This window comes from Stigmatopora argus, chromosome 18 (assembly GCF_051989625.1).
Source record: "Stigmatopora argus isolate UIUO_Sarg chromosome 18, RoL_Sarg_1.0, whole genome shotgun sequence".
NCBI lineage: Eukaryota > Metazoa > Chordata > Actinopteri > Syngnathiformes > Syngnathidae > Stigmatopora > Stigmatopora argus.
Window position 1 is genome coordinate 7257236 of NC_135404.1, and position 27452 is coordinate 7284687.

A 27452-nucleotide genomic window follows, 5' to 3' on the forward strand; every position below is an offset into this window, starting at 1 on the left:
CCATTATTCCCAATTTATCTCCCCGCCGACGGCAGCTTAAATGTCATCTCAGATCTGCCGGGAGCGAACGCGTTCCCGAACAAACGGCCGAGATGTGAGGACGGCGAGAAAGGAGCCATTAGGGAGAAAAGAAAAAAAATATATATATTTTTTTAAACTCGTGGCTGCCAAAGACGTCGAGAAATGTCCAATCCATTTCAACATTTAGAGGGACTCAGGTGTCTAACGCCGTCAATAGTGGTGAATGGGTTAAATATTAGTGGAGCAAATCAACAATTTCATGACGAAATGATACAATTTGTGATATTACAAAATGTGTCACGATTTAAATACTGTTGTCAAGGTATAACAATTTCAACTCGTTATCAAAACTCAATACTACATCAAATTTAAAAGAATACATTGAATGTTAACACATCCAGTGTGGTCATTATTTGTTTTAAACCAAAAAGTTTTACAGGAACAGCCCCAAGGTCTCCAGAAAGTCATCCAGGAATGCCCAAAAATCAATAGAAAATCACCCAAAACCAACAGAGAGCCATTAGAAATTATTTTTTTTTAAAGAAAGTCACCTGGAAATACCCCAACTTCAAGAAAAAATGGTTAGGACATCTTTTGCTGTTGAAGTTCAGCTATGTGAGGTTACAAAAAAAACCTATGTATTTGAAATGTTCTTTTTAAAAAATATATTTTTTTAGTTTTCTTTAAAATGTTTTGAATTCATTTTATTCTAAGTATAATGGGTCATATTTGAATACTTTTCATTCTTTTATTACGCATGGCTTTTGTCATTTAAATTTTCAAAACCCTCTTCTAATTATTCCAATCATTGAAAATTGGACGCGTCAATTACTTCATTTAAAATCTTCCACATTTTCATAAAACATCCACAGGGAGCTCTGATACAGCAATCAGATATAAAAAGGTGAGCGCAAAATATTACCCCATGGACTGTATTCAGCCCCTATGCCACAGGTTGACACCCCTGCCCTATACGAATGCAATCAAAAAATTTGGGAAGAAAATATAGCCATAATTCCTGCGTGACGGACAAAAAATTGCAACGACTAAATTCCCGGCCCGATGCAAAAAAAATCGATTCATCTTAGTGAGTGTACCGCAAAAAATGAAAAGAAGCCCATCAACGAGAACAGACCTACTGACACACTGCTTCGGAATCTGTGAAGGTGGGATTGGACGCCGCACAGAGAAACAAGAGAGAGAGCGAGAGAGAACTCCCACCCTTTCTCAATCCCTCCATCCTCCCTCCCTCCCTCCCATATTCCTCCTCTCATCCTCCCTCCAACATCAGGCCCGTGCAGTCACACTTGGACTCCAGCGGCGCGCGCTCACTATGAACGCGTAGCGCCGTCCGCCGGACTCCCACTTTTACGCGCGCCTTGGCGTGCCAGCGGAGCCGACGGAATGGACTCCGTGCCGCCCATCGGACCCGGCGCGCCCGCGCCGGACCCGCCGACCCTGGTTCCGTGGAACAGGAGCTCCGTCGCCCCGCCGCACCGGCTCGTGGAGCTGGCGCCGTTCGCCACCGTTGTGAGTAACCCTCCCAAAAAATGTCTTTTGTTCATTCGTGACTTCCCGCTGCGAGATTGGAAGACGCAGGGGGGTTGTGAATGAATAAATCCCTCCATCCATTTTCATTCACGTGCACCCTGAATGGAGGCAGTGACTCCTGTCTGTTTGCATTTGCGCTGGGTGTGTAAGGGAAAAAAAGAAAAAAGAAATACCCAGAGGATTTCATCTGCAAGGATGTGTAGAGACTATATTATGACCTCGAGCTTGTCAATGGCTTTTTAACGTGCTAATGTGTCACCAAAAAAAGGGGAAAAAAAAGCTGAAGCCTCCTGGAAAGTGCATTAATTCAGGAGGAGGGTGCTTGTTTTGCATTGTGACTCCAAAAAGAGTCAGTCGCTCACTCCCCTTCTCCTCACCCCTGGAGGAAAGTCCTTTTTTTTTGTCAGGGAGTGAGCAGCTTTTCCTTCACTCCACATAATAGAGTCGGTGGGTGAGTTCTGTCATGCTGGAAAGTTGGGATCCAAAAGTGGTCCCCTCAGGGGGGTTGAGCGTCAGACGGGGTGGTCTGAAAGGGATTTTTAATTCAAAGGAAGGTGGGCGCATCTGTACAATTGAACAGGAGCCAGTGCGATATTTTTGCTAAGTGATTCAAGGATACAGTGCTTTTACTATAATAGGCTCTTAGATATGTCAACCAAAGGAAAGGAATTGCATTAACCAACAGACTGAGAACTACAAAAGTCTGACAATATATTCATTTTCCCAACTGCTTATCCTCACAAGGATCACGGAGGGTGCTGGAGGTGAGCCCAGCTAACTCTGGGCACCAGGTGGGGGACATCCTGAATTGGTGGGCAGCCAATCGCAGGGCACAAGGAGACGGACCACTCATACCTAGGGCTAATTTAGAGTGTTCAACCAGCCTAATCTGCATATTTTGGGGATGTTGGAAGAAATCGGAGTACCCGAAGAGAACATGCAAATTGGGATTGAACCCTCGGCCCCAGAACTGTGAGGCCGACATGTTAACCACTTACCCACCGGGCTGATTCATATATACTTTATGCACTTTTTTTACTATTATAATGACTTTGGCATTTGAAACTAAAGAAAATATTTTATGTTGTTACCCATTTAAATAAAATTAAAATCTATATTAAAAAGAATATTTAGCATTTTTAAAAATGTCTTTGGCATTTGAAAGTAAAGAAAATATTTTATGTTGTTACCAATTTAAATTTAAAAAAAATCTATATTAAAAAGAATATTTAACATTTTTAAAAATGTCTTTGGCATTTGAAACTAAAGAAAATATTTTATGTTGTTGCCTATTTAAATAAAAAAAATCTATATTAAAAATAATATTTACAATTTTTAGAAATGTCTTTGGCATTTGAAACTAAAGAAAATATTTTATATTGTTACCTATTTAAATTAAATAAAAATCTATATTAAAAAGGATATTTACCATTTTTAAAAATGTCATTGGCATTTGAAACTAAAGAAAATATTTTATGTTGTTACCAATTTAAATTTTAAAAAAAACTATATTAAAAAGAATATTTACAATTTTTAAACATTTCTTTAAATTGGAACTAAATAAATTTAATAAAAATGATCGCAAAGTTGAACGATCGCCACTAAATTGCTTGACCAATGGCAGTACTTAAAAATAAAAGTCACCGGGTTCCAGTCGACAAATAATAGCGCCATTTCCAATTATGTAATGGAATCGGGCCATCCCTAAAATAACGAGCCCTAACTAAATTTTCCTCTAAAATGTCACTATTTCACTCTTGGAATATAAACTACTGATATTATCTTTTATTATGCCACTTTATTACTACCATAGCTTCCCTCATGTCTCCTTAACACCTTTAACGACGCTAAAACAACTTTGAATAATTGATGACATTTTAGAAGGGACAATAGTTCACCACCAAGTAGCGGAAGATATGTGATGATGGTCGAAAAAAAATAATAATCAATGGCTTTGTGCATTTGAGAACTTCAAATGTTATCTCTTTTTCTGGTTAGATGGATTTATGGCCGTTTTGCTCGAGCGATTTGAGGACTTATCAGCGCGTAAACCCTTTTTTTTCCCAGCTTGATGCAAGTTTTGCTGTAGCAGCTTTCATGATGAGATGGACTAGATAGATCGGATTTATGACATTTTATCAACGTCATGTCTGTTGGGGTTTGATATTTGGGCATTTGATTTATGAATTAGAGTCAGGCAACAGGGTTTCATTTTTTTTTTTGGTAGTGCCACAAACAAGAGAAGCAGAGTAAAGGGATTTGTGATGTTTTTGATGTGACTGAAATATATTAGGGCATTCAATATCATTTTTTATTTAGAAGGACATTGGAGATAATAGGTTTGCTTTTAAATGCATTCAGTTTAGTGTTTAGTGTGTTATACTAATGGGAATTCAAATGATAGGATTTATGGGTGCGATTTAAGGATTCAAAAGCTGTGGTTTTGATTTGGGACTATTTGGTCAAACAATTTAAGGTTTTAACAGCTTTTATTTGGTTTAGGATACATTTTGGTAGAAAAATTGATGGATTTTTGGGTGTCATAACGGTTTTGGTTAAAAAAATTATGTACATCTTGGTTTACAACATTTTTGGTCGCACAAGTGATGCATTCAACAGATTTTAATTGTTGTTTTTAAACGTTTTTGTTAAACAGTTGACAGATTCATCAGCTTGAATTTTGGTTTACAGAATTTTGGTCATACAATTGAAATATTTAACAGCTTTTATTTTTGTTGTGTGAAGTTTAGTCAGGCTAATTGAAAATTAAAAAGATTTTATTTTGGATTTACAACAATTTCGGTCAAAAAAAATAAGGATTCAAAAGATGCTTTGGTTTATTATTGATATTTTTGTTTGTGAAATTTTATGCTGGTTCATGTCATTAATTTTTGATTACGATTCGTGTTTTTGTCCAAATTTAAGGATTGTACAGCTTGTTTTGTGGTATTTTGGATGTTTTTGGCTATGACATTTTTGGTTAAACAGTTGAATGATTCAACAGCTGTTGGACTGACTTATAGCATTTTTTCTTAGTATGATGTGTGAATTTAACAGCTTTTATTTTGGTTCATATCAGTTAGATTAGGTCACGAATTAAGAACTTGTCAGGTTTTGGTTTTGTTGAATTAAGCAGTTTTAGATTTGATTCATGACGTTTCTGGTCCAGCCAATATACATATATATATATATATTTTTTCATGATTTAATACTTTTTTTCTAGTGTCGTCGAGCGATTCACAATCCAACAGCTTTTGGCTTTGATTCATGATAATTTTATTCAAGCGATTCAAGGAGTAGTTGGCTTTTGTTTCTTTTCATGACATTTTTAATCCGGCAATTGGGGGTTTCAGCTTTCATTTGGATATCTGACATTTTGGGTCTAGTGCAGTGTTTCCCAACCATTTTTTGAGCTGCAACACACTTTTTGAATGGAAAAACTCTCAAGGCACACCAGCATCTACTATTTTAAAACTCTGTAACCTATATTTCCCAAAATAAAGTCCTTCTCATCCAAGTTTTATCGACAGGAATCAAAGAAACACACAAAAAAAGTATTTCAATATCGAATTTTTCACACTGACCTTATGACCCCAAACAACTTTCACTACACGTAATTGAAAAATAATGTTTTTTCTTCATAATTTTCGTACTTTATCTCCCAAAATGACTTAAATGTCTTAATATTATGCGAAAAGCAGTTTTGTGGTCACGCACACTGTCAACCAAATTTTCCGCCCGTGAACCCAAACCACTTCCATTCACGAAATATTAAAAATAGGCAATAAAATGATTTTCATCTTGTAATATCTTAATCTTTAAACCTGCATTGACTTGTTTTGTGCTCAGATTTCCCAGCGGGATTAAAAAATATGCGTAGGTGTGCGAGTGGAGGTGTGTTGGAATGATGCTCTTGCCCTCGGTTGATAATGATTCATCATGCCGGCAAATTAGCCGGCGACCAGGTGATGTCGTAACAGCTGCTTGAAAAGCATCAACACGTGACAAGAGGCTTGATTTGAGGCGCGGAATTTGGAGGAAAATTCAAGCGTGGGAGAGAAAGTCAGACTGGTGTGAAGCGGAGAACAAGGTGCTCATCTTCTAGATCTTTTGATTGATTGAATTGGCTGATTGGGCAAAGCTAACAAGCGACTTGGCCGCAATCGGACAGCGGCATTAAGGCGGCAATCAATATCTCATTGGACACAAAGGGAACAACGTCAGGATGGACTAATCACTTTTGCAAGTTTTCCTTTTCGGCCTCTCTTTTATCTTTGATTTGTTACGGAGAAAGCGACTGTATTTTGGTGCTTTAAAAACATACCTAACCTTATCAAAGACATCACATTTTTGGTGTTTTAGGCCACGATAATAACATAAAAAACAAGTGTGGGCTACTTAATGTGATTTATTATTACATTTTTTTTAATATGTTACTTTTACAAATGATTAACAAATACATTTTTAAAGTGTTAACAAAAACTAATTTAATAGTATTTAAATAAAAATAAATGCCGCCACTAACACTTGAGTTAATTTTATTTATTCTTTTTATTTCATCGTATTTTACATTTTGCCATCCAATATCACTATTTAAATTATTTGAATTATTTAAATTTTATGGTATTTAACCCATTGCCTACCTACCAATTTATTTAAACTGGAATGCTAAACGCTAAAACTAAGCCACATTTAAACAATGACTACGAATTAAGATATAAAAACTTCACCTGTATAAACCTAGAAATGAAAGTTTCTGAAGTGAGAGTTTATTCTCAAATTGTTTAGAAAACCAGTGATCATGTTTCAGTGCCATCGACGTCACCAAATGCCAAAATATTATAAATTGTTCACCTACTGTACTGCCTTTCCACTCCATTAAAAAGTTTTTGAGCCAATACACGTGCACACAAATATTTTTTTATAACCCTGGTTACAAATTATACTGTGAGTACTTGCGATAAACCAGCAAAACAACAAAAAATAGAGGCTGCCATGAAACAGGCTGTCTATTGACAGCTTTACAAAAAGAAATAAACAGAATGGAATGGCCAATTTGAGGGCTTTGTAGGATGGTCTTTCAAAAAGGAAAACAGCAGGTTCGGATATTGGGTAAAAAATAAATAATGAAAAAAAAATAAGCTTAAAGCAGCATGAAACTCGGTGGTCACATCAATTGTGAGAAGATATGCGCAAAAAAGGCATCAGAACAGCCATTTTACACTATTTGAACTCTTTTACAGGTGTCATTTAAAAGTAGAAGTAGTTTTTCTTTTTATGTACTTAAGGCTTACTATATCGAAATTACTTTTTTTTTTAAATCAACATAAACCAACACTATAATAGGTTATATGCTGTCATGTTAAAAATAATAACCAATAAACTAAATTTAAGATGGTAAGATGATGTAACTACAATCAAGTTTACTTAGAATGCAGCTGTAACCATCAACTTGTGTTTCATCAAAATTTGCAAATGGCGGAATTGAATGGGCTGACTTGCAATTTCAGGTTCTGTCAATTACTCTTTTTTTTTTTTTAATCGGTGCATCATTGTACATCGACCCTATAGTATAGATTTAAAGAGAATGTCATCATTGTGTTCTTCTCTATTTTCACCTTTGGTGACTTTGAATGTATTTGTCTTAAATCACTGGCTGCCATTAGTTTCAATAGATGTCCAATCAATTAAAAAGTTGAAGTAACGTCATTTGAAAAAAAAAATAACTTTACAGTGTGGTACATAACGTTCCCGTTCCAAAACTTTATCATGTTGTCTGAAACCATCAATCATTCATCCCACCTAGCCACAGCGGATTGGACGCCCAGCCAAGTCAACGGCACTGAAACATGATAATTCTCGTGTGCGGTCGATTGGTCGCCGGTCTTTTGGTCGTGGTCTTTTGGTCGTGGTCTTTTGGTCGCCCGGACCGTGACAATGGACGACCAAAAGACCGGCGACCAAAAGACCGACGACCAAAAGACCGACGACAAAACAAGGTAAAACAACACGGTCTACGCATCAATAAAAGCCAACAATGGCCATGAGCAGTTTCACTGAGCCGACGTGTGAGTGGATAAGAATTTGTATGTACATGTGTTGTCCCTTTAAGAAAGTACGTCCGTCAGGGTCTTAACAAGTTCTCCAACAAAAAACAATAAAAGTCCGGGAAATTTTGAGCTTTTCTTTAGCCTAATAATTACTAAGGCATTAAGTATGACTAAATAGTAATTCGCAGATTGTAATTAGGGAATTTGAGCAACCATTTAAATGGTAATTATCAATAACCTTTCGGGCGACCAAAAGACCGGCGACCAATCGACCGTGTACCATTCCCAAAGCCATTTTCAAGAACAACAAAATACTACCCCCCCAAAAAACAAGTACGAAAATAATAGCCTTTTGAAATCCGGTAATCCCATCTACTTTGAAGTGCTTCGACGCCCCACGTTTACAGTTTAGTTTTTTTTTTTCCCGGTACATGTGCACATCTTCTGATAATAGTTCCTGTCGTGCACGTCATATAGTGCTTGACCCTTGTACTGTTATTACCTTTGCCATCAATATAGCCATTATGACTCACTGCTAGGAATGTAGTTCAAAAAAATTCAGGCTTGTTTCAAACTAGGCCAATGGTGGAAGCACCTGGCATAACAAGAGCTTTGTTTTCTTTACATATTTTCATTCAGGTCTAATATTATCCCCCCACAAACTCTTGAACGATTTGCAGTACTCTCTAATTTCCAAACACAATTGCAGATAATTAAAGTAGCGTAGCGCAGCAAGCCTACGAATGATTTTCCCTCGACGGAACGCTGGCGCATTTACACGCGCGTTTTCCGCGTTCTCTTGTTGATTTTTTTAGTGGTGATTGTTCCAACGAATCTGTTGAGATTTGCGGATTTCAAGGTCAAGTGAACATGTGAGCGGATGGTAGGTCTGTTTGTTCACACGTTGTCTTGAAAGAGTGACTCAGAAATTGTCTTCGCCATGGCAACAGTCAGTCAGACGAGGTCCGCGCGATCGTTACAACTTCCTTTTTGTCTTGTTACGCTCTATCCTGCATCATTGCCATTAATGAGATTAGGCCAGTGAGCATGCAGTTTTTATAGGGGACTGTATAACTGATAAGTGGCTTTCTTTGTTATCAACTACTTGTTTACGTAAACAGGCTTTTTTCTCTATTTTTTTTAGCTTTCTTTTGAAAGTAGTTAGTTTTTTTTTTAATCAAGATTTTGAATGCTGGTTTAATCTGATGAATATTGTTTGAGTCATTTTATTTATTTTATGTGTCAGTTTTGTCAAAGTCGATTTAAAGTGAATATACATTATTTTTGTTTGTATTTTTTTATTGAAAAATATATTAATAATTGTATTTGATCAGTTTTGTTATTTTATTTTGTTATGTCCATTTTGTCCAACTTCCCTCCAAGGCAAGGGTGTCAGACTCGGGTTTGGTTCGCGGGCCGCATTAACGTCAACTCGATTTCACGTGGGCCGGACCATTTTAGATATAATATTTAGATATATTTTTTTATAAATGGATTAAAAGAACTGGATTAAAAGCCCTGAATATTTTTATAGATCTAAAACAATGTTTATTTTAGCTTTTTTATATATATTTTTAGATTCTACAAAATGATTTTTGAACTAAAAACACAGCAAAAATTGATTTAAAAATTACAATTATTGATTTAAAAGGGGGAAAATCAGGAAATTTAATATACATCTATACTCTTCATTTTAATTTGATCCTAAAACAGAAAGTCGGCACTCATGATTTACTTCTCGGGCCGCACAAAATGATGCGGGGGCCAGATTTGGCCCCCGGGCCGCCACTTTGACACCCTGGTCTAAGGTGAAACCAAACAAAAAAATTGGTTTTATCCAGAATTTTTTTTTTAAGTATGAATATTTATTTTTTATTTTTAAAGTTTCAGACTTACCTTGCCGAGTGAACTTCCAAACATGAAAATAAATGACATTTATTTTAAGATTGAAACATATGCATTTCTATTTATTGCTAAATTTATTAGATATTTTTTGTTACACTTGAAAAAAAATCTAAGTGCATTATCAAATTTCCAATCAAAACATTTTTTGTTGTGGTCTCTCTAAAGTGAGAATAAATGTCTGCCGAAATTAAATGTTCAAGCGCTTTCCCACTATGACACATCAAGTGACTATTCTAAAAACCATGCCGTCACATGATTAAAAACTCCCTTTTTCTCCATTTTTGAGTGCGTACAACAAAGCGCTCACAGAGCTCACTTTATCTCCAAAAGACAGAAGTGTCGAAAATACATTATACAAATGAATTGCCCTCTACAGCAGTCAACAAGTTAACGATTTTCGAAACAAATCTCTAAATTCAAATCCGAAAGTCTTTAACCTTGGAAACCTGATTGTGCCGTTTTAATAGGAAGCCGTTAAAACAGCCGCCAAAAGTCGTTTACTGGGCCATAATGACCACTGTTGCTCTCCTGTTTATGACTACAAATAAATCCAGCAGCAATGCTCCATCATGTTTATGCAAAAAATAAAAAAATAAATAAAAATTGGGACACTTTTCCTCAGCTCTCATGTAAGCATCATAATAATACTTCATTTCTTTTTTTACACCAGGGCGCCGCGGCTCCAAATCACGCTTTTCCCACGGTAGACGTCCCCGACCACGCCCACTATACCATCGGGGTGGTCATCCTCGCCGTGGGCATCACGGGCATTTTGGGCAATTTTCTGGTCATCTATGCTTTTTGCAGGTAGGATTCTATTCAAGTTCTGGACTCGTATTTTGACTTCAAGATACACCCCAGATTTCGAAATGACTTTTTTTTTTGCATGTATCTTCTAATTCCATTGAGTTTTTTTTAATGGCAGTTTAAATATGGCTCACGAGCCTGCAGTTTGACACGTGCGCTTTAAAATGAAATTTGACTTACGTTTGCCAACAGAAGCCGAAGCCTGCGAACACCGTCCAACATCTTCATCATCAACTTGGCCTTCACAGACTTTTTCATGTGTTTGACACAGTCGCCAATCTTCTTCATCACCAGCATGCACAAAAGGTGGATCTTTGGCAAGAGAGGTAAATTCATTATCATCGGCATTCATTTCTAGCACTGTCAATAATACAGAAACAAGAGCATCAGCCAGTCCTCTTAGTTTAAATGAATTGGACATCTGTCATCGTCAAAAAAGTGATCATGTCAATGCATTGCCTTGAGTGGGAATGTCGCCCTTACCAATATGGCCACCGCGTAAACACAAAGGTTCTACAAAGTGCTTACTTATCTTGTTAAGTCATCATTTTCTACTATGATCCATGACATCACTTCCATTTTACCTGTCCGTGATTGGCTGTTCCCTTTGAGTTAAACAATATGAAATAAAACAATCAAAATAACCCGTGACCGGACGTTTGGTCGCCGGACGTTTGGTCGCCCGGACGTTTGGTCGCCCGGACGTTTGGTCGCCCGGACGTTTGGTTGCCCGGGTGAATATAATTTTGAGAGCTGGTTTCAACAGTAGATATTTAGATATTAAACTCACTCTCTCATGAATATAATTTTGAGAGCTGGTTTCAACAGTAAACTCTCTGTCATGTTGTCAAACGTTCAGCGACCAAACGTCCGGGCGACCAAACGTCCATCGACCAAACGTCCGGCGGCCAAACGTCCGGCGACCAAACGTCCGGCGGCCAAACGTCCGGTGACCAAACGTCCGGCGACCAAACGTCCGGCGACCAAACGTCCGGCGACCAAACGTCCGAGTACCAAATAACCATTAGGGGCCCATCCTAACCTAATTCTTTTTCATTCATTCAAATCGTTTTATTTTAGTCTTTATTAAAAATATATCTTTACGTGAATAAATATAAAAATAACATTAAGAAATGAAAGTCAAATTAATAATAAATATATAATAAATCATGCTGATGTGGACGCCAGCTCTTTTGAGTTTTTTTTTAATGACCAAAAATTGTCAATTTTCCTATTCAAGGGGGTTAGCACAGAGAAGCAAACTAAAAACAAAACATAAAATATGTAAAAATCAACTAAGTGACAGCTTAGGTCAGTAGACAATAGAAATGCATTGAAATTGTATGCGTGCAACTGTTTGTTGTTTGTGAAGCAATAGAAGAGTTTCTCATTTAAAATGCCGACCTGGAGGCAGTTCAGGGTTCAGGACACTTTGACAGCGGACAACAGGCGTGCCTGTCACATTTAAGTATGTGTGTGGGTGTGTGTGGGTGTGGGTTTGTGTGAGGACAGTCTTGCGGGTGTGTGTGTGTGTTTGTGTCTCTTGTGAGTATGTCTTGCATGAACTTGTCTGTGTATGTTTTTGGATTTTATGCAGTGTGCCAGTTACTTTCAAACAGAAATTTGTTAATGGATTACAGCTTTGTGAGATGACTTATTTGATTTTAAAAGTAATAAAGTTGGATTACACTTTAGCATTGGCTGCGATAGACGAGGGTTCATTTGTTGCCATCCCTGCCGATTGGAATGTTTTGGTCGGTCTACTAATGATGAACTCATTTAAATTCACAGCTGAAGGATGAAAAGGGCTACAGGATTGGATGTGTATCATCGTCCACGGCACTGAAATAATTAAGGCTCGACGTATAAATGACAACCGTATTCTGTGCAACACTTCCCACTATCTTACTGTGCGAAATGGGGTTTCGATAAGACCTTGTGGCCAGCGCAGTTACCGGGCAATTATGTATTTTTGAACATTGTATTTCCCATGTTGCCCATGAATGCCTCGCGCGTTGACTCGTTTGATTGTTTTAACGTCGTTTCAGGCCACGGTAGCCGTGTTCCACGCCGTGTTACTATTATGGTTCATGAAACCCAAAGGGAATGATTGGCTTAGTTTTTTTTATATCTTTTCATTGTGTTCTATTTTCTAGTGTACTCTGGGATATCCAAAGAATCACGATATGTGCCATTTTTGTTAAAAATGACGATATCTAGGTAAATATCATGATCAAATGTATACTTTAATTTTGTGAAAAATGAAACAATTATGACAGCTTATCTCTCACTCGAATATGCCAAAAATGTAAATTGCATCAAGTAGTGCTACATACATATTTATATATGCATATGCACAGACATTTTAGCTCAAATTTAATACCTGTTACTAGTGGTTTTGGCTTTGAAAACTGTTATACATTAAGTTAGCGTAATGATATTATTAATACATTCAATTTGTAACCGTTTGTGTTGTGTGGGGATGATGTGTTGCAAGCGGATCGGAAAAGGAATGAATATTTTCAATTGTCTTATAAACCTTACTTACCTGAGGTTGTTATGGGGAGCCAATTTGCAAAGTGACATCTTTAGGCTGATTGGTGGTAGTACCAGTATAACATATGGAATCCCAAAATGGAGCATGTCAGCGCTAATTGTGGCCCTTCCTCCGTTTGAAATCTGAAATGCGAAGAACAGGTCCATTATTGGCAAAAATTACAATACAGTGGTACCTCGTCATACGACCGCTCGTCATACAAAATTCTCGTCTTACGGCGGAAATTTCGATCGAATAATTCGCCCGTCATGCGATCAAAATTTCGTGATGCGACCAAGCCAGGTCTTTTTTGCATATCTTTCGTGTATAACAATATCTACGAGCACGGAACGATTAATTCAGACGAGTTTCTCATACGACCAGGAAACGCACAACGCGCGGGCAAAAAGAGGGCTTTCTGGGTAATGAAGTATACTCGTGCACACAACACCCATAGGCAATGGCAACCTTTCTCAGAATAAAACTTCATTACCCACAATCAATACGTGGGTAAGCTCAACTATTGTATTTCCTGTTATTCTTTCTAAGGAAAGAAGCTCCCGTGATCGTTCTTTAAAGACTATTTCTCGTTGGCAAGTGGTCGTGCGTTATCCTATTGTGAGGACATTTGTGTGCATCATTTTGGGAATATTTTGAAGGCAATACAACAGCAAACAGTCCATCGATAGCGAACGTGAGGGGGGAGGCGTGGCAAACCGCCAACCCGAAAAACGAAGGTAACAAAAGATTACAACAAAATTAGAATTCAGTTTTGTGTAAAGTTACATTAAACGTATGTTTGAGTGTCTGTATATATTAATCCAAGTTAATTTAAATTTGTTTGTTCCGTTTACGAGTGCGTTGTCGTATATATATATATATATATATATATTCTCCCCCTTACACATTATAGCTGAATGAAAAATACAGTAACATAACTTTTGTTTATAAATTGCAACATTTTAGATTCATTAGAGTAATGGGTTACAGGCATAACTGGTGTCTTTTTTTTAATTTATTTATGTTTGGGTTTTTTTGCTTGTGTATCATCCTGCACGGTGACTGTGTCTCACTGTCTCCTCGTATGTTTATGTAATTGTCTGTTGATGCATGTGTACGTCCTGTGTGTCTTTTTCTTGCACGTGTCACTTTTCAGCGTGTTGACGGTGTTTCTTGTGTTTGTTTCTTGTGCGTCTGGTATGCAAGTGTACTATCTCACATGTCTTGTGAGTACTTCTGTCCATCTTGGACATATTTGTGTGCATGTGGGTGTCTCGTTTGTGTCTCATGCTCGTCTGTTTGTGTTGACTGACTGTCTCATGTGTATTGGTGTGTTTTGGGGTTTGTGTGTGTGTGTGTGTGTGTGTGTGTGTGTGTGTGTGTGTGTGTGTGTGTGTGTGTGTCCCAGTGAAAGCGCGGATAGAGGATCCTCTGATCATACACTGATAAGTCGCCCGCCAGCGTGTTTTCCTTCAGGAGTTGTACTGACCTTCATGAAGACGACCAATCGCCCCAGCCTCATCAATGGCGTCTAGGGAGAAAAATAAGAACGGGGAAAAAAATCTATTTAGTAAAGAAAAGACTTAAATTAAAGAAAAGGAAAAAAAAAAGCAATGTGTTCCCTGACACATGTTGGATAATAAAAGGTGCAGAAAAAGAAAAATCACACAATATCCAGGAGAAAAACATCTTTTCAATCTTTTTCTTTTTTTTTTTTTTTCAATCATGAACTGGCATTTATCTTACCTGTTACAATTCATGACAATTTCTTTATTAGAATGACATTCTAAACAGCCAGAATATAAAGAATTTAACAGTTTCTGTTGCAATTTATGGCTGAAAATTCATGGCCATTGTACTCATTCTTAAAAAATAAATATATAACTGCCAGACTGCCATTGACAGTGATAAACATCTAATCCATTTTGCATTTATCATCTAACGTCATGAATTATTATATTCATTCACAAAATCACACACTGATATTTTGCAGGATTTTCCATCTGTCCACTTTGCTACCACTGTAAAACTTAGAATGGCTTTTTTTTATTTCATTTTGTTGTTTTTATGAGTCAATGGATCATAAAAAATAATGCTATCTATGCTCCCCATTTTTGTATTACTGACCGTACGGACTATTTATTTTTTTATTTGGATGTTGTGACATTTATCTGCAAAGTCACCGTTTGTGCCTCCTGGAGTTGGATTCAATTTCAATCTAGGCCCCAAGGCTATGTTTTCTGAGCAAGATGAAATGTGCTAGTTATGTTGAAGTAAGCAAATTTGAACTTTGTCAGGCTAAATTGGAGTCTTTTGTTTTGTGGTGTGTGCCGTGTGGCTGCAAAGTTTGCTTGCCAGAAAACTAGTTATTTGTTTACTCAAGTGAATTCATGGTATTCATTCATATTCCATACATATCCTTGAGGATAAGCGGTATGGAATATGGGGAAAACTTGACAGTCCTCAGGTGACAATGTTTGTGATGGAGTGTGTGAGTGAGCAATGTACCTTATTTATTCGAGTATAATGCGCACCCGTGTATAACGCACACCTATAATTTGTGACTAAAAATTACTATAATTTTTTTTCACTTTTTCTCAGACCAAGGATTGCATAGGTCCTGGAAACTGGCAAATGCTGAACACATGTCGCCATGAAAAAACATGTATTTATTACATAGGGTACGGAAACCTGGGAAAACAAACTACCAGTATGAAAACAATTCTCAAATGGAATTTACAGCTATTTTTATATTATTATAGTATATATATTTACATATGTTCATTGACAGAATATAAATATGTTCTTTAATATGTACTGTCCCTTATCAAATAAATCAAACAATTTTAAATCTTAATTAATTCCTAATTCATCGTGAGTTATTTTTTCAAAGTGTGAGCACTGGCCAATAGAACGGGCTATCGGTCTCTCATTATGACAGTTGCCGAGGGGAATTTGTCTGCTTATGTTAATTTTGTTATTGACAACAATAAGGATGTCCGATTCATTGTAAACTAGGAGAATTAACTAGTAAGGCGGCCTGGTGGAACGAGCGGTTAGCGCGTCGGCATCACAGCTCTGGGGTCCTGGGTTCAAATCCAGGTCGGTCCACCTGTGTGGAGTTTGCATGTTCTCCCAGGCCTGCGTGGGTTTCCTCCGGGTACTCCGGTTTCCTCCCACGTTCCAAAAACATGCATGGTAGGCTAATTGGACACTCTAAATTGCCCCTAAGTGTGGAGGGGACTTTTTCACCAGGATCCGTGTATAACGCGAACCTGAACTTTGCTTCATTTTTTGGTACAAAATTTTGCATGTTATACTCGAATAAATACAGTACGTTTAAAGGGAGAGAGAATATGTTGGTTGGTGTGAGTGAGAAAGAAGGAAACGTATGTACGCGGGTGCAGATTAAGTGTGAGAGCGTGTACATTTTTGGGTGTACGTATTATTTGATAGGGTGAGTTAAGTGCTTTTGCGAGAGTGGGCAGGTGAATGTGCAATAAAATTAACGGGCAAATGATGAAATCAATGTGCTTGAGTTCGTGTAGATTGGTGTGTGAGTAAATTATGTAATTAATGTGCGTAAGCGTAGATAAATTAAGAGTGAGTGTGCATAGATGAGACTGGAGAGTGATTAATTGGGTGCACCTGAGCTTGAGTAAGCAAATTAATTTGTGTGTGAAAGTGAGTAAGAAAGAAATACTCGAGTCAGTGAACGAGGACAGATTGGAATTAAATGAATGTGTTGGGTGAGAGTGCAAATACGTATGTGAGGGGGTGTATTTCATGCAAGAGTGAAAGCGCAAACAAGTGTATGTGCAAGAGTGAGTTGTGAGCGAACAGTAGAGTGAATACACGAGCAACTAAGGAGGTCGATTGTGTGTGGACGATGACAGTGAGCGAGTAAAGAAATTCATTTCTATGCAGAGATTCATGTGAGAGTGAGTAAGCAAGACATTTAGACAGTGAAATGTGTTTGTAGATGAGTATATGTAAGAATGTATTTATGAGATTCTGTATATTTTTATAGAACAGAATCAATGCGGATGTATGAGGGAGTCTGGATATGTGCAATCTAGAGATCATGTGTAGTTTTTTTACAATAGTCAATGATTAGAGTATGAGTAGTTAGAAAGGAAATGTGTGTTTAGATTGTGAGTATATAATTGTGTGAGTTAACTATGTGTGAGAGTGCACGAATGAGCCTTGAATTGAACACGTATAGAAATGAATTGTTGCCTACGTAGATTATTTGGTTGAGCAAGAAAGTGCGAGAACAAGTAAATTAATGAATGTGTGAGAGTGTGGATTATGTGTGGGAGTGATTGGATGAGCAAGAAAGTTAGAAAGTGCACGCTTAAGCATGTACATCTCAATCACTCCTTGCGCGTGAGCCGCAATGCATAATGAATAACACTTCAATCAGGAACAGCGTTTGCAATCTTGTCGCGGCTGAATGACATTGTGCATATTGCATTTATGACAGCACAAAAGTCAATAGTGAAAGCCTGTTTGCCATCCAAACCCTCCCCTGTCAACTCATCGTGTTTGCTCGCATTAGCTACGCTGTTTCCATTTCCATTCTTTAACGCTAAACTCCTGACATTTGTCTCGTTTGACTGCGCACAGGCTGCGAGTTGTACGCCTTCTGCGGCGCCCTTTTCGGCATCTGCAGCATGATCACGCTGATGGTGATCGCGGTGGACCGCTACGTGGTGTTAACGCGTCCGTTGGCCTCGCTGGGCGCCATGTCTCGCCGGAAAGCGCTGGGCATCGTGGCGGTGGCGTGGATCTACTCCGCCGGCTGGAGCTTGCCGCCCTTCTTCGGCTGGAGTGAGTGCAAATGTGTGACGAACGCGTTCTCGCTGCCTCTACCGTGTCAACAAGCCAGTCAAGTGTAAAAGCAATTAGACGATATCACGCCCGGAGAGTTTACCCGGCGTGACGATTCCTGTCAATACAAAAAGGCTGTCGCACATGAACGCAACACTGAGTTGGTGGGAACTACAATTTTGTGGCCTTTGGACAATGATATATTAGAAAATATTTCCTGTTTAATTTGTTTTTAAATAAAAAAAAACTAAATATTAATAAAATGATGAATTAAAAGGCCCCTTTTTTGTTGTGGACATTTGAATAATTAGAGTGGCTGCCTGTGCATGACATATTCTTTCACTTGATTAAAATTGTAGCATCCATAAAGAACAAAATAGTCCCCCCAAAAAGACAATTTGAACAGAGTAATTTCCTGTGTATTATGTGAAAAAGCAGTAGATTTTGGCGATAAAAAATAAGGGGACCTTGAAAAGAGCCTTGGGGAACACCGGACATTCATTTGGTCACAGTCCTACATATAAATGATGAAAACTATGGCATTTTATTTGGTTTTTCCTCAGGTGCTTACGTTCCAGAGGGTCTGATGACATCCTGTTCGTGGGACTACATGACATTCACGCCCTCAGTGCGCTCCTACACTATGTTGCTCTTCACTTTTGTCTTCTTCATCCCACTGTTCGTCATCATCTTCTGCTACTGCCGCATCTTCAGAGCCATCCGGCGCACTACCCGGTCAGTAGAGCCAAGATTCTTGCTTTCTCCTTTTGTTATTCCTAAAATGCTAAACGTTAGCGGCGGCACCGTACACAGGGCTTTTGAGAAGATCCATTGCGAGGGCACTAGAGAGTCAGCCAAGAGGTTCCACAAGATGAAGAGCGAGTGGAAGATGGCCAAGATCGCGCTTATTGTTATCCTGCTCTTTGTCATCTCCTGGGCGCCGTACTCCTGCGCGGCGCTCACCGCCTTCGCCGGGTAGGTGTGATCGTCACGCGCAATTAGAATCAAAACATTCACCGATGAGTGCGTTAAGTCAATAACGTTTTTTTTTCAACGGAGGTGGGTTGGACAGGTTTTGATGCTACCTTATTGGGAGTTCAAGGTTGGAAACATTTTTACGACAGCACAAAGTAAAATAGTACATTAGAAAAACAACAAAAAATAACCATTCTAAGGCAACCGAAGAAAAGTTGCAGTAACAACAGTACTATTTTACTTATTTATGTGAAATCGATAGAAATTGAGGTCATGTTTTCACTTCTGTATGTTTGCTTGTCGATATGTTTTCGTGGTCCTGATATCTCCAGAACAAATAGTAGGATTATTATCAAACTTACAGTATATGTTTGTCAAACAAAACAGAAGTGGTAAAACAATTTTGGAGTAAAGTCCTCAAAAGTCTAAAAGGACCAAAGTCAACTTGTATGTTTACACTCAAGATATAGTAACTCTGCACTAAAGAAAGTGATTTTCAAACTTTCCGAATGTAATTGCAATACCAAAAGGAAGAGATGATGAAATTTTGGGGTCATGTGTTCCCAGGTCAAAAGGTCAAATTGAATTTGGCCGCTTCGTAACAAGTTTTCTCTCTCGGGATCTTCGTTAGTTAACGTACGGATGTTTTTCAGGTGCGGTGGAACACCTTTAAACCCAAATGTAATCCACAAATAGAAAAGTTTGCCCAACCCTGCTAGCACATGTGCATCCAGCTTTATGTCTACACTTGCAGATTAATTCTCCAGCTCAGACACTAAGCTTACAGATGCTCGCGTCCCGTGACTGTACCGCTGGCTTCCACTCCTTCATCCCTCTCGTTATTAGGTACGCAGACCTCCTGACGCCCTACATGAACTCCATCCCGGCAGTCATCGCCAAAGCGTCGGCAATCCACAACCCCATCATCTACGCCATCACGCACCCAAAGTACAGGTGAGCGGCACGCCAGAACGCCCGGAATATTTCCCGCCGTCATCACCTTGACGATGGCGGCGCGGCAGGTCGGCAATTAGCCGTTACGTGCCGTACCTGGGGGCGCTGCTGTGCGTGCGGGTGCGCGACCGCTTCAGCAGTAGCAGCTTCCAGTCCACCCGCCGCTCCACCCTCACCAGCCAGTCCGAGTTCCACCGCCACGGCAAGCCCGTCCACTCCTCGCAGTCAGACAGCGAATCAGTGAGTGTCGCTCGGGTCTCCCTACGGTATGTCCGCGTCGCCCCCCTCCCCGCCCGCCGTCGTCCCCCAAACTGCCACCCCCTACCTCTAAAACTCATCCCCGTTCAGGCCCGCTTCTCCGACATGGATGACGACAGCTCTTACCGAGCGCCCTCTAATCATCGTGGGTCCTGTGATGTTAAATATACGCAACGCTCCAGCCAGAGGTTAAAGGTAAGGGGGAGGTTCCAAATCTTACACTCAAATAAAAGCACATTTTCAAAATGTTTCTTCCACGCATAAAACTCTTGCCATCTGCAATAAATACATTTATAGCACGATAACCAAAAATGGGAGGTAATTTTGGATTTACGCTATTCGCATTATGGTGTAATGATATCTTTGCAGTTAAAAAGGTGACATTTCAAACATGAAAACCCGCTGATTTACAGCAGTTGTAAACATTGCCAAGAATTTAAAAAAATTGTATGACTGACACTACATGTGTTTAGTTGTACCGAGTTTAAAGCGTGCACTTTGTTAAATATTTCAAAATAAGAGCACGTTATGTTCGGCAGAAATTCAGATGTCTGCAGTTCCTCTCACATATTTTAGATTCTACCCTTAAATGCCATTCTAAAAAAATAACTAATTTGTCTTTCAATCTTTGTTACACGCATATTTTGCAGGGAAAAAAAATGACAAGTCATTTTGGATTCCATTAATGCTTTTGATGGGCTTTCATTGGCAGAGAACAAAAGTGCCTTTCACCCATTTCATATTCAACGCTTAAGTAGCTTTCAAAGACTGTTGTTAGGTGTGGCCGGAGCAACGAAATCAAGTCACATTGCTGGGCCAGCTCAAAAATACCAACAACCGTTTGACTAAAGACAGAGAGGTCTTGTACTCAAGTGGGTTACATTGCCGAGGGCCTCGATCACAGGTTCCGACATATGCTTCGGTGGTTGCGACCCGCGTCCACACAATTGTGGTTTGTGTTTTACGTGAGCCGTGCCAAAAGACTTTTAATCAATTCATTCACCACTTATTCACCCGCACACTCATACATAAGGGCAATTTAGAGTGTTCAAATAGTCTACCCTGCATGTTTTGGGGATGTGGGAGGAAACCGGACTACCTGGAGAAAACCCACGCAAGCCCGGGGAGAACATGTCAACTCCACACAGGAAGGTCCAAAACTGGGATTAAACTCAAAACTGTGATGTCGACGCGCAAATCACTCGTCCACTGGGCCGCCTCAATCAATAACATTGGATTTAAAACAGATAAATTCAGGTATTTTTTCTCCAATTTTGGATGTGGGTGTTTTGCATTTAACTAAATTTAAATATGGAATACATTTTATTGTTTTTATTTGCTTGATTATTTATTGGTTTTTCTCATAATGTATTTTATTATTTATTTTATTATATAATATTGGATTTAATCATGTCTATTTTTGGGCATTTTCAATGTCCTAATAGATTTTCATGTATTTTTTATATAAACATAACATTTAAAGTTAACTTATGAATTATTAATATAATATACTATTTACCTGGACTTTCTTCAGTCCTTGTGTACTTTGTGTTTAGGCTCAATTTTGGTTAAAATCCAATTTTTGGTTTGCATTTATAAATTATAATATTCAAAAGTACTGGTTGCAAAATCAATACCGACGCAACCCATGAGCAAAGAGAAGTCACATGGTTCACCCTATGTGGGCCACGCACTACGCATTTTATCGAGCATTTCCTGTCTCCCCACGTAATCATCTTATTTCAGCGAAAATATACACGCACACATGGGCCAGGTTTCCTAAGGCCGCCATCACACCGGCCCGGTCCAAAGACTAATCCGGTCCGGTAATCTGCCAGTTTCAGACTTAATCCGCATGATGCCTTTCCATCCAACTCATTGGACCAAGAAGTCGACGACCTCGGTGTTTGATGATGTATTTTGTCCGACCTCACTTATTTTTACTCTCGTATTCTATAATCTGTAAAATTCCACAAGCACGTTGCGTGACCTCTGATTTCACTTCAATGTTTTAGGCCATAATCCTGCCTTTCGATTGGCAGACACACACCTGTTTTAAGGCAAACCTTTGTATAGTGGAGGTTATGTACTCGCTTTAAAAAAGGTCTGTATGTTGGTGTTCAAGATAACGCAAGAATTAACATCAAATTTGGAGGATTTGTTTTGTAATATGAAGGCAAAGAGGGGATTAAAATTTGGGGCAATAAGGTCAAAGGTCACAGAACCTCCTGAATTAGTGTGGTTATGTTTAATTGAATCCTATTAAAGTTATTATTTTTGGTAGTTTAAAAACAATACATAAAAAACATCGAATTTTGGGATATGTAGGCAGCAATATTACATTTTCGTATACAAGCGTTTCAATCATATTTCTTTGAATCATCAATAATTAGTTTATTTCACTTCATGACGGACTGAAATGTTGAATTAATAACATATTTCCGAGAAACAAAAACATCGTTTAAATGAACAAAAACAGAAATACGCTCTGGTTATGACTCCCCAAAAAACTCTACCGTTGCTTTTTTTCTTTATAGTATTAAACTTATTGACAACAATGGATGTCCGATTCATTTAAACTAGGAGAATTAGCTAGAAAGGCGGCCCAGTGGAACGAGTGGTTAACACGTCGGCATCACGGCTCTGGGGTCCTGGGTTCAAATCCAGGTCGGTTTACCTGTGTGTAGTTTGCATGTTCTCCCGGGCCTGCATGGGTTTCCTCCGGGTACTCCGGTTTCCTCCCACGTTCCAAAAACATGCGTGGTAGGCTAATTGGACACTCTAAATTGCCCCTAGGTGTGGGTGTGAGTGTGCATGGTTGTCGGTCTCCAACCCTAATGAGGATAAAGCGGTTAAGAAAAAGAGATAAGAATTGGCTAGAAAGGTTATGCTTCCGTGCACCTGAATAGAAAATAAATAAATAAATAGCCCCCTAATGGCCATTTTGTTCATCATAAGAATGGAAAGCAAACAATGGTACATATATCCGTTGAATACTAATGCTTGATACTGTTTGTATGTGCGCAGAGCGTGACGGAACCCGAGGACATCTCCATGTCGGATCTCAGCCTCCTGCCAAAGAGTCACCTTCCTGCCAGTGTAAGCTTCCGCTACATCTTCAGGCACATTTTTATTCTTTGGCAATGTGGATTGACGTATAGTCAGTAGCTCATTCATGTTTTTGTTTCCAGTGTTCAATTTGTTTTCGTTTTTTTTAGAACAAACAGGGTTGTAATCTCAATGTCTTCCACAAGGAAACAATGTGTTGTTATGCCTTACATTTCAATTTCTATCAAAGCTTTAAAAAGGAATTCTTCCAATTTTTCATTTATTTTCGGAGCCGCTTATCCTCACAAGGGTCGCTGGTGTGTATCCCAGGCAACAACGAGAACCGTTCATTTTCACGGGATTTAGAGCGCTCAATCAGACTGGCATACATTTTTGGGGGATGTGGGAGGAAACCGGAGTGCAAAAACATGCAACTCTAATGAATATGAAATTATTGATATATTTTTTTAATTAATGAAAAACAAAATATGATAGCCTTGCCTTGGAACTATGAACAAATCTTGATTGACAGTACAACAAAAACGGGAAGTGCAACCATGAACGAAGTATGCATGAGGCAACTTTAATTGCAATTTTCTCCAAAATTAATCTGTGAAATTGCATAATTTTAAGTATTTGAGTAGGGAGAGATGTCACCTACTAAGCTTGACCTACCTTGCATGGGAACTATGGAAAAATCTTGATTCACAGTACTACAAAAATGCGGAGTGCAACCATGATCAAAGTATGCATGAAGCAACTTTAATTGCAATTTTGTCCAAGATTGATATGTGAAATTTCATAATTTTAAGTATTTGAGTAGTGAGAGAGGTCGCTTACTAGGATTAACCCACCTTGCATGGGAACTATGTAAACATCTTGATTTACAGTACCACAAAAATGGGAAGTATAACTATGAGAAAGTACTCATGTAGCAACTTTAATTTCAAATTTTCTCCAAATGTAATCTGTCAAATTGCATAATTTTGAGTATTTCAGTAGTGAGAGATATCACTTAGACAAAGATTAACCTAACATGCCTGGGAACTATGGAAAAATCTTGAATCCCAGGACCACAGAAATGCAAAGTACAACCATGATAAAGTACGCATGTAGCAACTTTATTTCCAATTTTCTCCAAATGTAATCTTTGAAATTGCATAATTTTGAGTATGTGTACAGCTAGGACTAATTTTGTTTTAAATTGCAGAAGAAAAATGAATTGATTCCATTTTGGGATGAGGCTATAACAACAAAATAGAGAAAACAATTGGAGAAAAAATAAAAAACACAATTTGCGAGCAGCACTTTGTAGTCCCGCATTAGCGCCCAATCTTTCTTTCCACATCAAAGCGACTTTGACCTTTCCGATGAATGAAATCGCAACCTTTTGTCCAAATAAGCGTATGCGATCCTCAAACGAGTTGGGCCGACTTTGATCGATGAAAAAAGGAATTCACGTTCCGCACCGTCGAAACCAGCTGGCTGAGTTCATCAGCGCTAACAATCAATGCGACCACTTCCATGTCTTCCCATATACTCTTGTGAATTATTGATCCAAGTAACCACAGAATAACGCTTTTCTCAACAACAACAAAAACGGGACGTGAACCAAAATCAAATATAAGATTGTTGTATTTCTTCAGGTTTAAACAAAACATTTCTCACGTCAACCTTTAAACTTAGCGTGTTTTTATACGCGGGTTTTAAACGCGCAGCTCGGGGGTCAGTTCCATGCCCCGGCTATATTTTGGGTGGCCCGCAAAAGTAAATCGTGCATAACTATTTATTATTTCTTGCTCAAATAAAATGAGAATATAATTCGTCATGCTCAATAAAACATTCAGAACCGATATCATACATATAGATTTTTTTTCACATTTCAAAATAAATCAATGAATCATTCTTGCTGTTTTTTATCAAAATGTACATTTAATTTCAAACAGAAAAAAAACTAAAATTTAAAAACAAGAATACAATATCTACTGTAATATTTACAATAAGAAAGTTTAAAAAATACATTTATGTTGTTACAACGTTTTGGGGTTAGGGGTTTACTAGCCTTATTTTTTTAAGAAAAACATTACATAGTTTTTTTTAAGATGCTGTTATTATATTTGAATTTAAAAAATAAATATTGGGGGTGGGAAAGTCAACACTTGCAAATAATAGGCTCAAAATGAAGATTTAGACCATTTTTAAGTTTAAAAAACAGATAATCGATGAGTCAATTCAAGTTGGCAAAAAGTGAACTTAACCCGTATGTTAACATTAAAAATGATCAAAATAGTGCATTAATCAAACTGTCAACAGCATGGAGTTTAAAGTTACTCTCCTGCAAAAATAGAACTTAGAGGCAGAAAAACAGGGGCTCTCAAATTGAACCTTGTGGCACGCCAAAACACAGTTAGTTGAAATTTGTGCCTAAATATAGTAGCATTTTAACAGCTAATATTCACAAATCGATGGATAATATAATGTTTTTTTTAAACTATGATTCAGACATTTCTGCATTACTATAAAAAACAATTATAAAATAAATGATTTTTTTTGTTTTTCCATTTTCGCCAGCTATTTCGAACCGCAGAAGAGCTGGGTCCGAGAAGCGCCTGCAAAATGACCACTCCCTCCGTCATCGTCACGTCCATTTCCAGCCCCTCCATTCTGCACAGCCCCCCCGGTTTCCACGGCAACCACAGCAAAAACTTGAGCCCGGTGGCCAAGGCGTCGCTCGACATCGCCCGACTAGACGCACCCGTGGCCACCGCGTGAGCGCCATCAATGAGAGCCAGTGAGCTAATAGTAGCATGCTAACAGTTAGTTGACACAAGTGAAATAGTGCCATCATCCATTTTGTATTTCGGCGTAATACAAAGCTGTGAGAATTTTTAAAACATATTGTTATTATTTGGCTTATAAGATGATATCAGATGTTTTCCCACGATATGAGCAAAAGTATTGGGACACATGGCGGTACAAAAGTACTGAGACGTGTTTTATCACTGCGACCAAATGTTTTGAAATCAGTTACAAAAATGTATGTAAATAAAATATGTAAAAGTTTATTATATAATATATGAAACCGTTTATTTTAGTAATGTAACCTTTTAATAGTCCATTTTATTATCACGATTATATTACCAATTTTACTAAAAAAGTGACTTAACGGTTTTTTTCATTTTGATAAGTCCTTTTTTCGTAAATTAATTATTTATTAATCATTTAAAAAATGTTAATTCCACATGTGTAATGTGGCTATTTTCTTCAATTTTTCCACACAATAAAACAATCAGTTTTTTTTATTGTAAAATGTATGCCATTTTGAAAATATTTACAATTTCTATTCATGTCATATGTATAGTTTGTTAATGTTTTATCTATTTATTCAGATTATTTTGACAGACAATCATTAAAAGAAGTTTAAACAAATGAAGAATTTAAGGGAAAAAAATAAATGTGACTAATGTTAAAAACAATGATCAAAAACTAAATTATAGCAATTGTAATTTCAATTGGAATAGAATGGATATTTTCTATTCCATTAGTTATAACTTATAATTTTATTGATATTAAAAAACCAATTATAATATATTTTAAACATGTTACTGTAAAACGTATGTAAATGTTTATTTTGCCACTAAATCAACTATGTACTTATTTAGTGGGGTGAATATATATGAAACATTTAAATGAAAATACATTTTTATTTTATCATTGGCTGCCATTGACCGCCATAGAAGGGCGAGCAGCAATCATTCCGTATTCACATTCGATCCTCCCAGTTGAAAAAAATTGGACATCTAGCCTTTTCAATGGCAGCCAATGAGTTAATCAATGTAGAGAAATGCTTTAAATTTTACAAGACTGTTGTCAATACTTGTTTGGCTCAATTTTCCAAGAAAGAAAGAGAAAGACAAAAGGGACGGTGCTAACTTTAGCCTAGCCCTGCACAAAATGGACAAAAGTATTGGGACGAGCTTCTGCACGCTGCATTGTTTACACGAAAAGCACTTGACGCCTCCTGCGTCCAATATTGTTCCTCGTTTTTTTCCCGAAAGTTTGTCCGAAATGTACAGAATGTTTGGGAAAAAAGTTGTAAATACCATGTACAAGATTAAGGAATCGGCTCCCACAAAGCCCCGATTTGTTTATTCTTTGTACGGAAAATGTCTCCAATGGTGGTTTTTATTTATTTTTCTAAATAAAACTGTTGCTACGTTGTGTAAAAAGTCCACGATGGCGTCCAAGCTGATATTAGGCCTTGTGATTAAGAAGTTTGACCTTTGACCTTTGTTGTTCTTAAGACTTCATGTGAAACTTTGGCGCCCTCTAAAGGGAAGCGATGACAACAGAATACTGATGTGCACAAACACTTGATCCTCCAGCCTTTGTTGTTATTTTTAGCTGTACACGTAGTCTCATGACACTTGCACGTTATATTAATATTCAGCGTTCCCTTCTTGCCAAAAATGCCAAGTCCTGTCAGAGCTATTGTTTATTTGATTTTGTTGATT

General features: G+C 37.9%; 2 protein-coding genes across 3 annotated transcripts in view; one reads left to right on the forward strand and one right to left on the reverse strand.

Moving 5' to 3' along the window:
* The window catches only part of etv4 (ETS variant transcription factor 4), a 93447-nt gene extending 82799 nt beyond the window's left edge, over positions 1 to 10648 (reverse strand). The window contains exon 1 of the mRNA XM_077625970.1: positions 10515 to 10648. The gene's annotated coding sequence lies outside the window, so the exon portion shown is untranslated. The remainder of the gene's footprint in view (positions 1 to 10514) is intronic.
* On the forward strand, positions 1302 to 27170 carry LOC144092839 (melanopsin-A-like). Of its 2 annotated transcripts, none has more exons than XR_013306157.1 (11): positions 1302 to 1551; positions 10198 to 10334; positions 10527 to 10660; positions 17500 to 17703; positions 18267 to 18438; positions 18517 to 18678; positions 19525 to 19632; positions 19701 to 19898; positions 19981 to 20085; positions 22918 to 22989; positions 25510 to 25585. XR_013306157.1 is itself a non-coding variant. In XM_077625968.1 (11 exons), the coding sequence occupies exons 1-11, from the start codon at positions 1426 to 1428 to the stop codon at positions 25708 to 25710; spliced, it is 1593 nt and encodes a 530-aa protein (XP_077482094.1). In that variant the 5' UTR covers positions 1302 to 1425; the 3' UTR covers positions 25711 to 27170. The 2 variants fall into 2 exon arrangements, 1 of the variants encoding a protein (XP_077482094.1); XM_077625968.1 differs by having other exon boundaries at positions 19701 to 19872; positions 25510 to 27170.
* The last annotated feature ends 282 nt before the right edge of the window (positions 27171 to 27452 follow it).

What these genes read in the sequence shown, in the direction of transcription:
- LOC144092839 (XM_077625968.1), top strand. Translation starts at nt 1,426, where the DNA reads ATGGACTCCGTGCCGCCCATCGGACCCGGCGCGCCCGCGCCGGACCCG. An exon ending in TGGCGCCGTTCGCCACCGTT is followed by an intron (nt 1,552 to 10,197) that starts GTGAGTAACCCT and finishes TTTTTACACCAG; the next exon opens with GGCGCCGCGGCTCCAAATCA. An exon ending in GTCATCTATGCTTTTTGCAG is followed by an intron (nt 10,335 to 10,526) that starts GTAGGATTCTAT and finishes GTTTGCCAACAG; the next exon opens with AAGCCGAAGCCTGCGAACAC.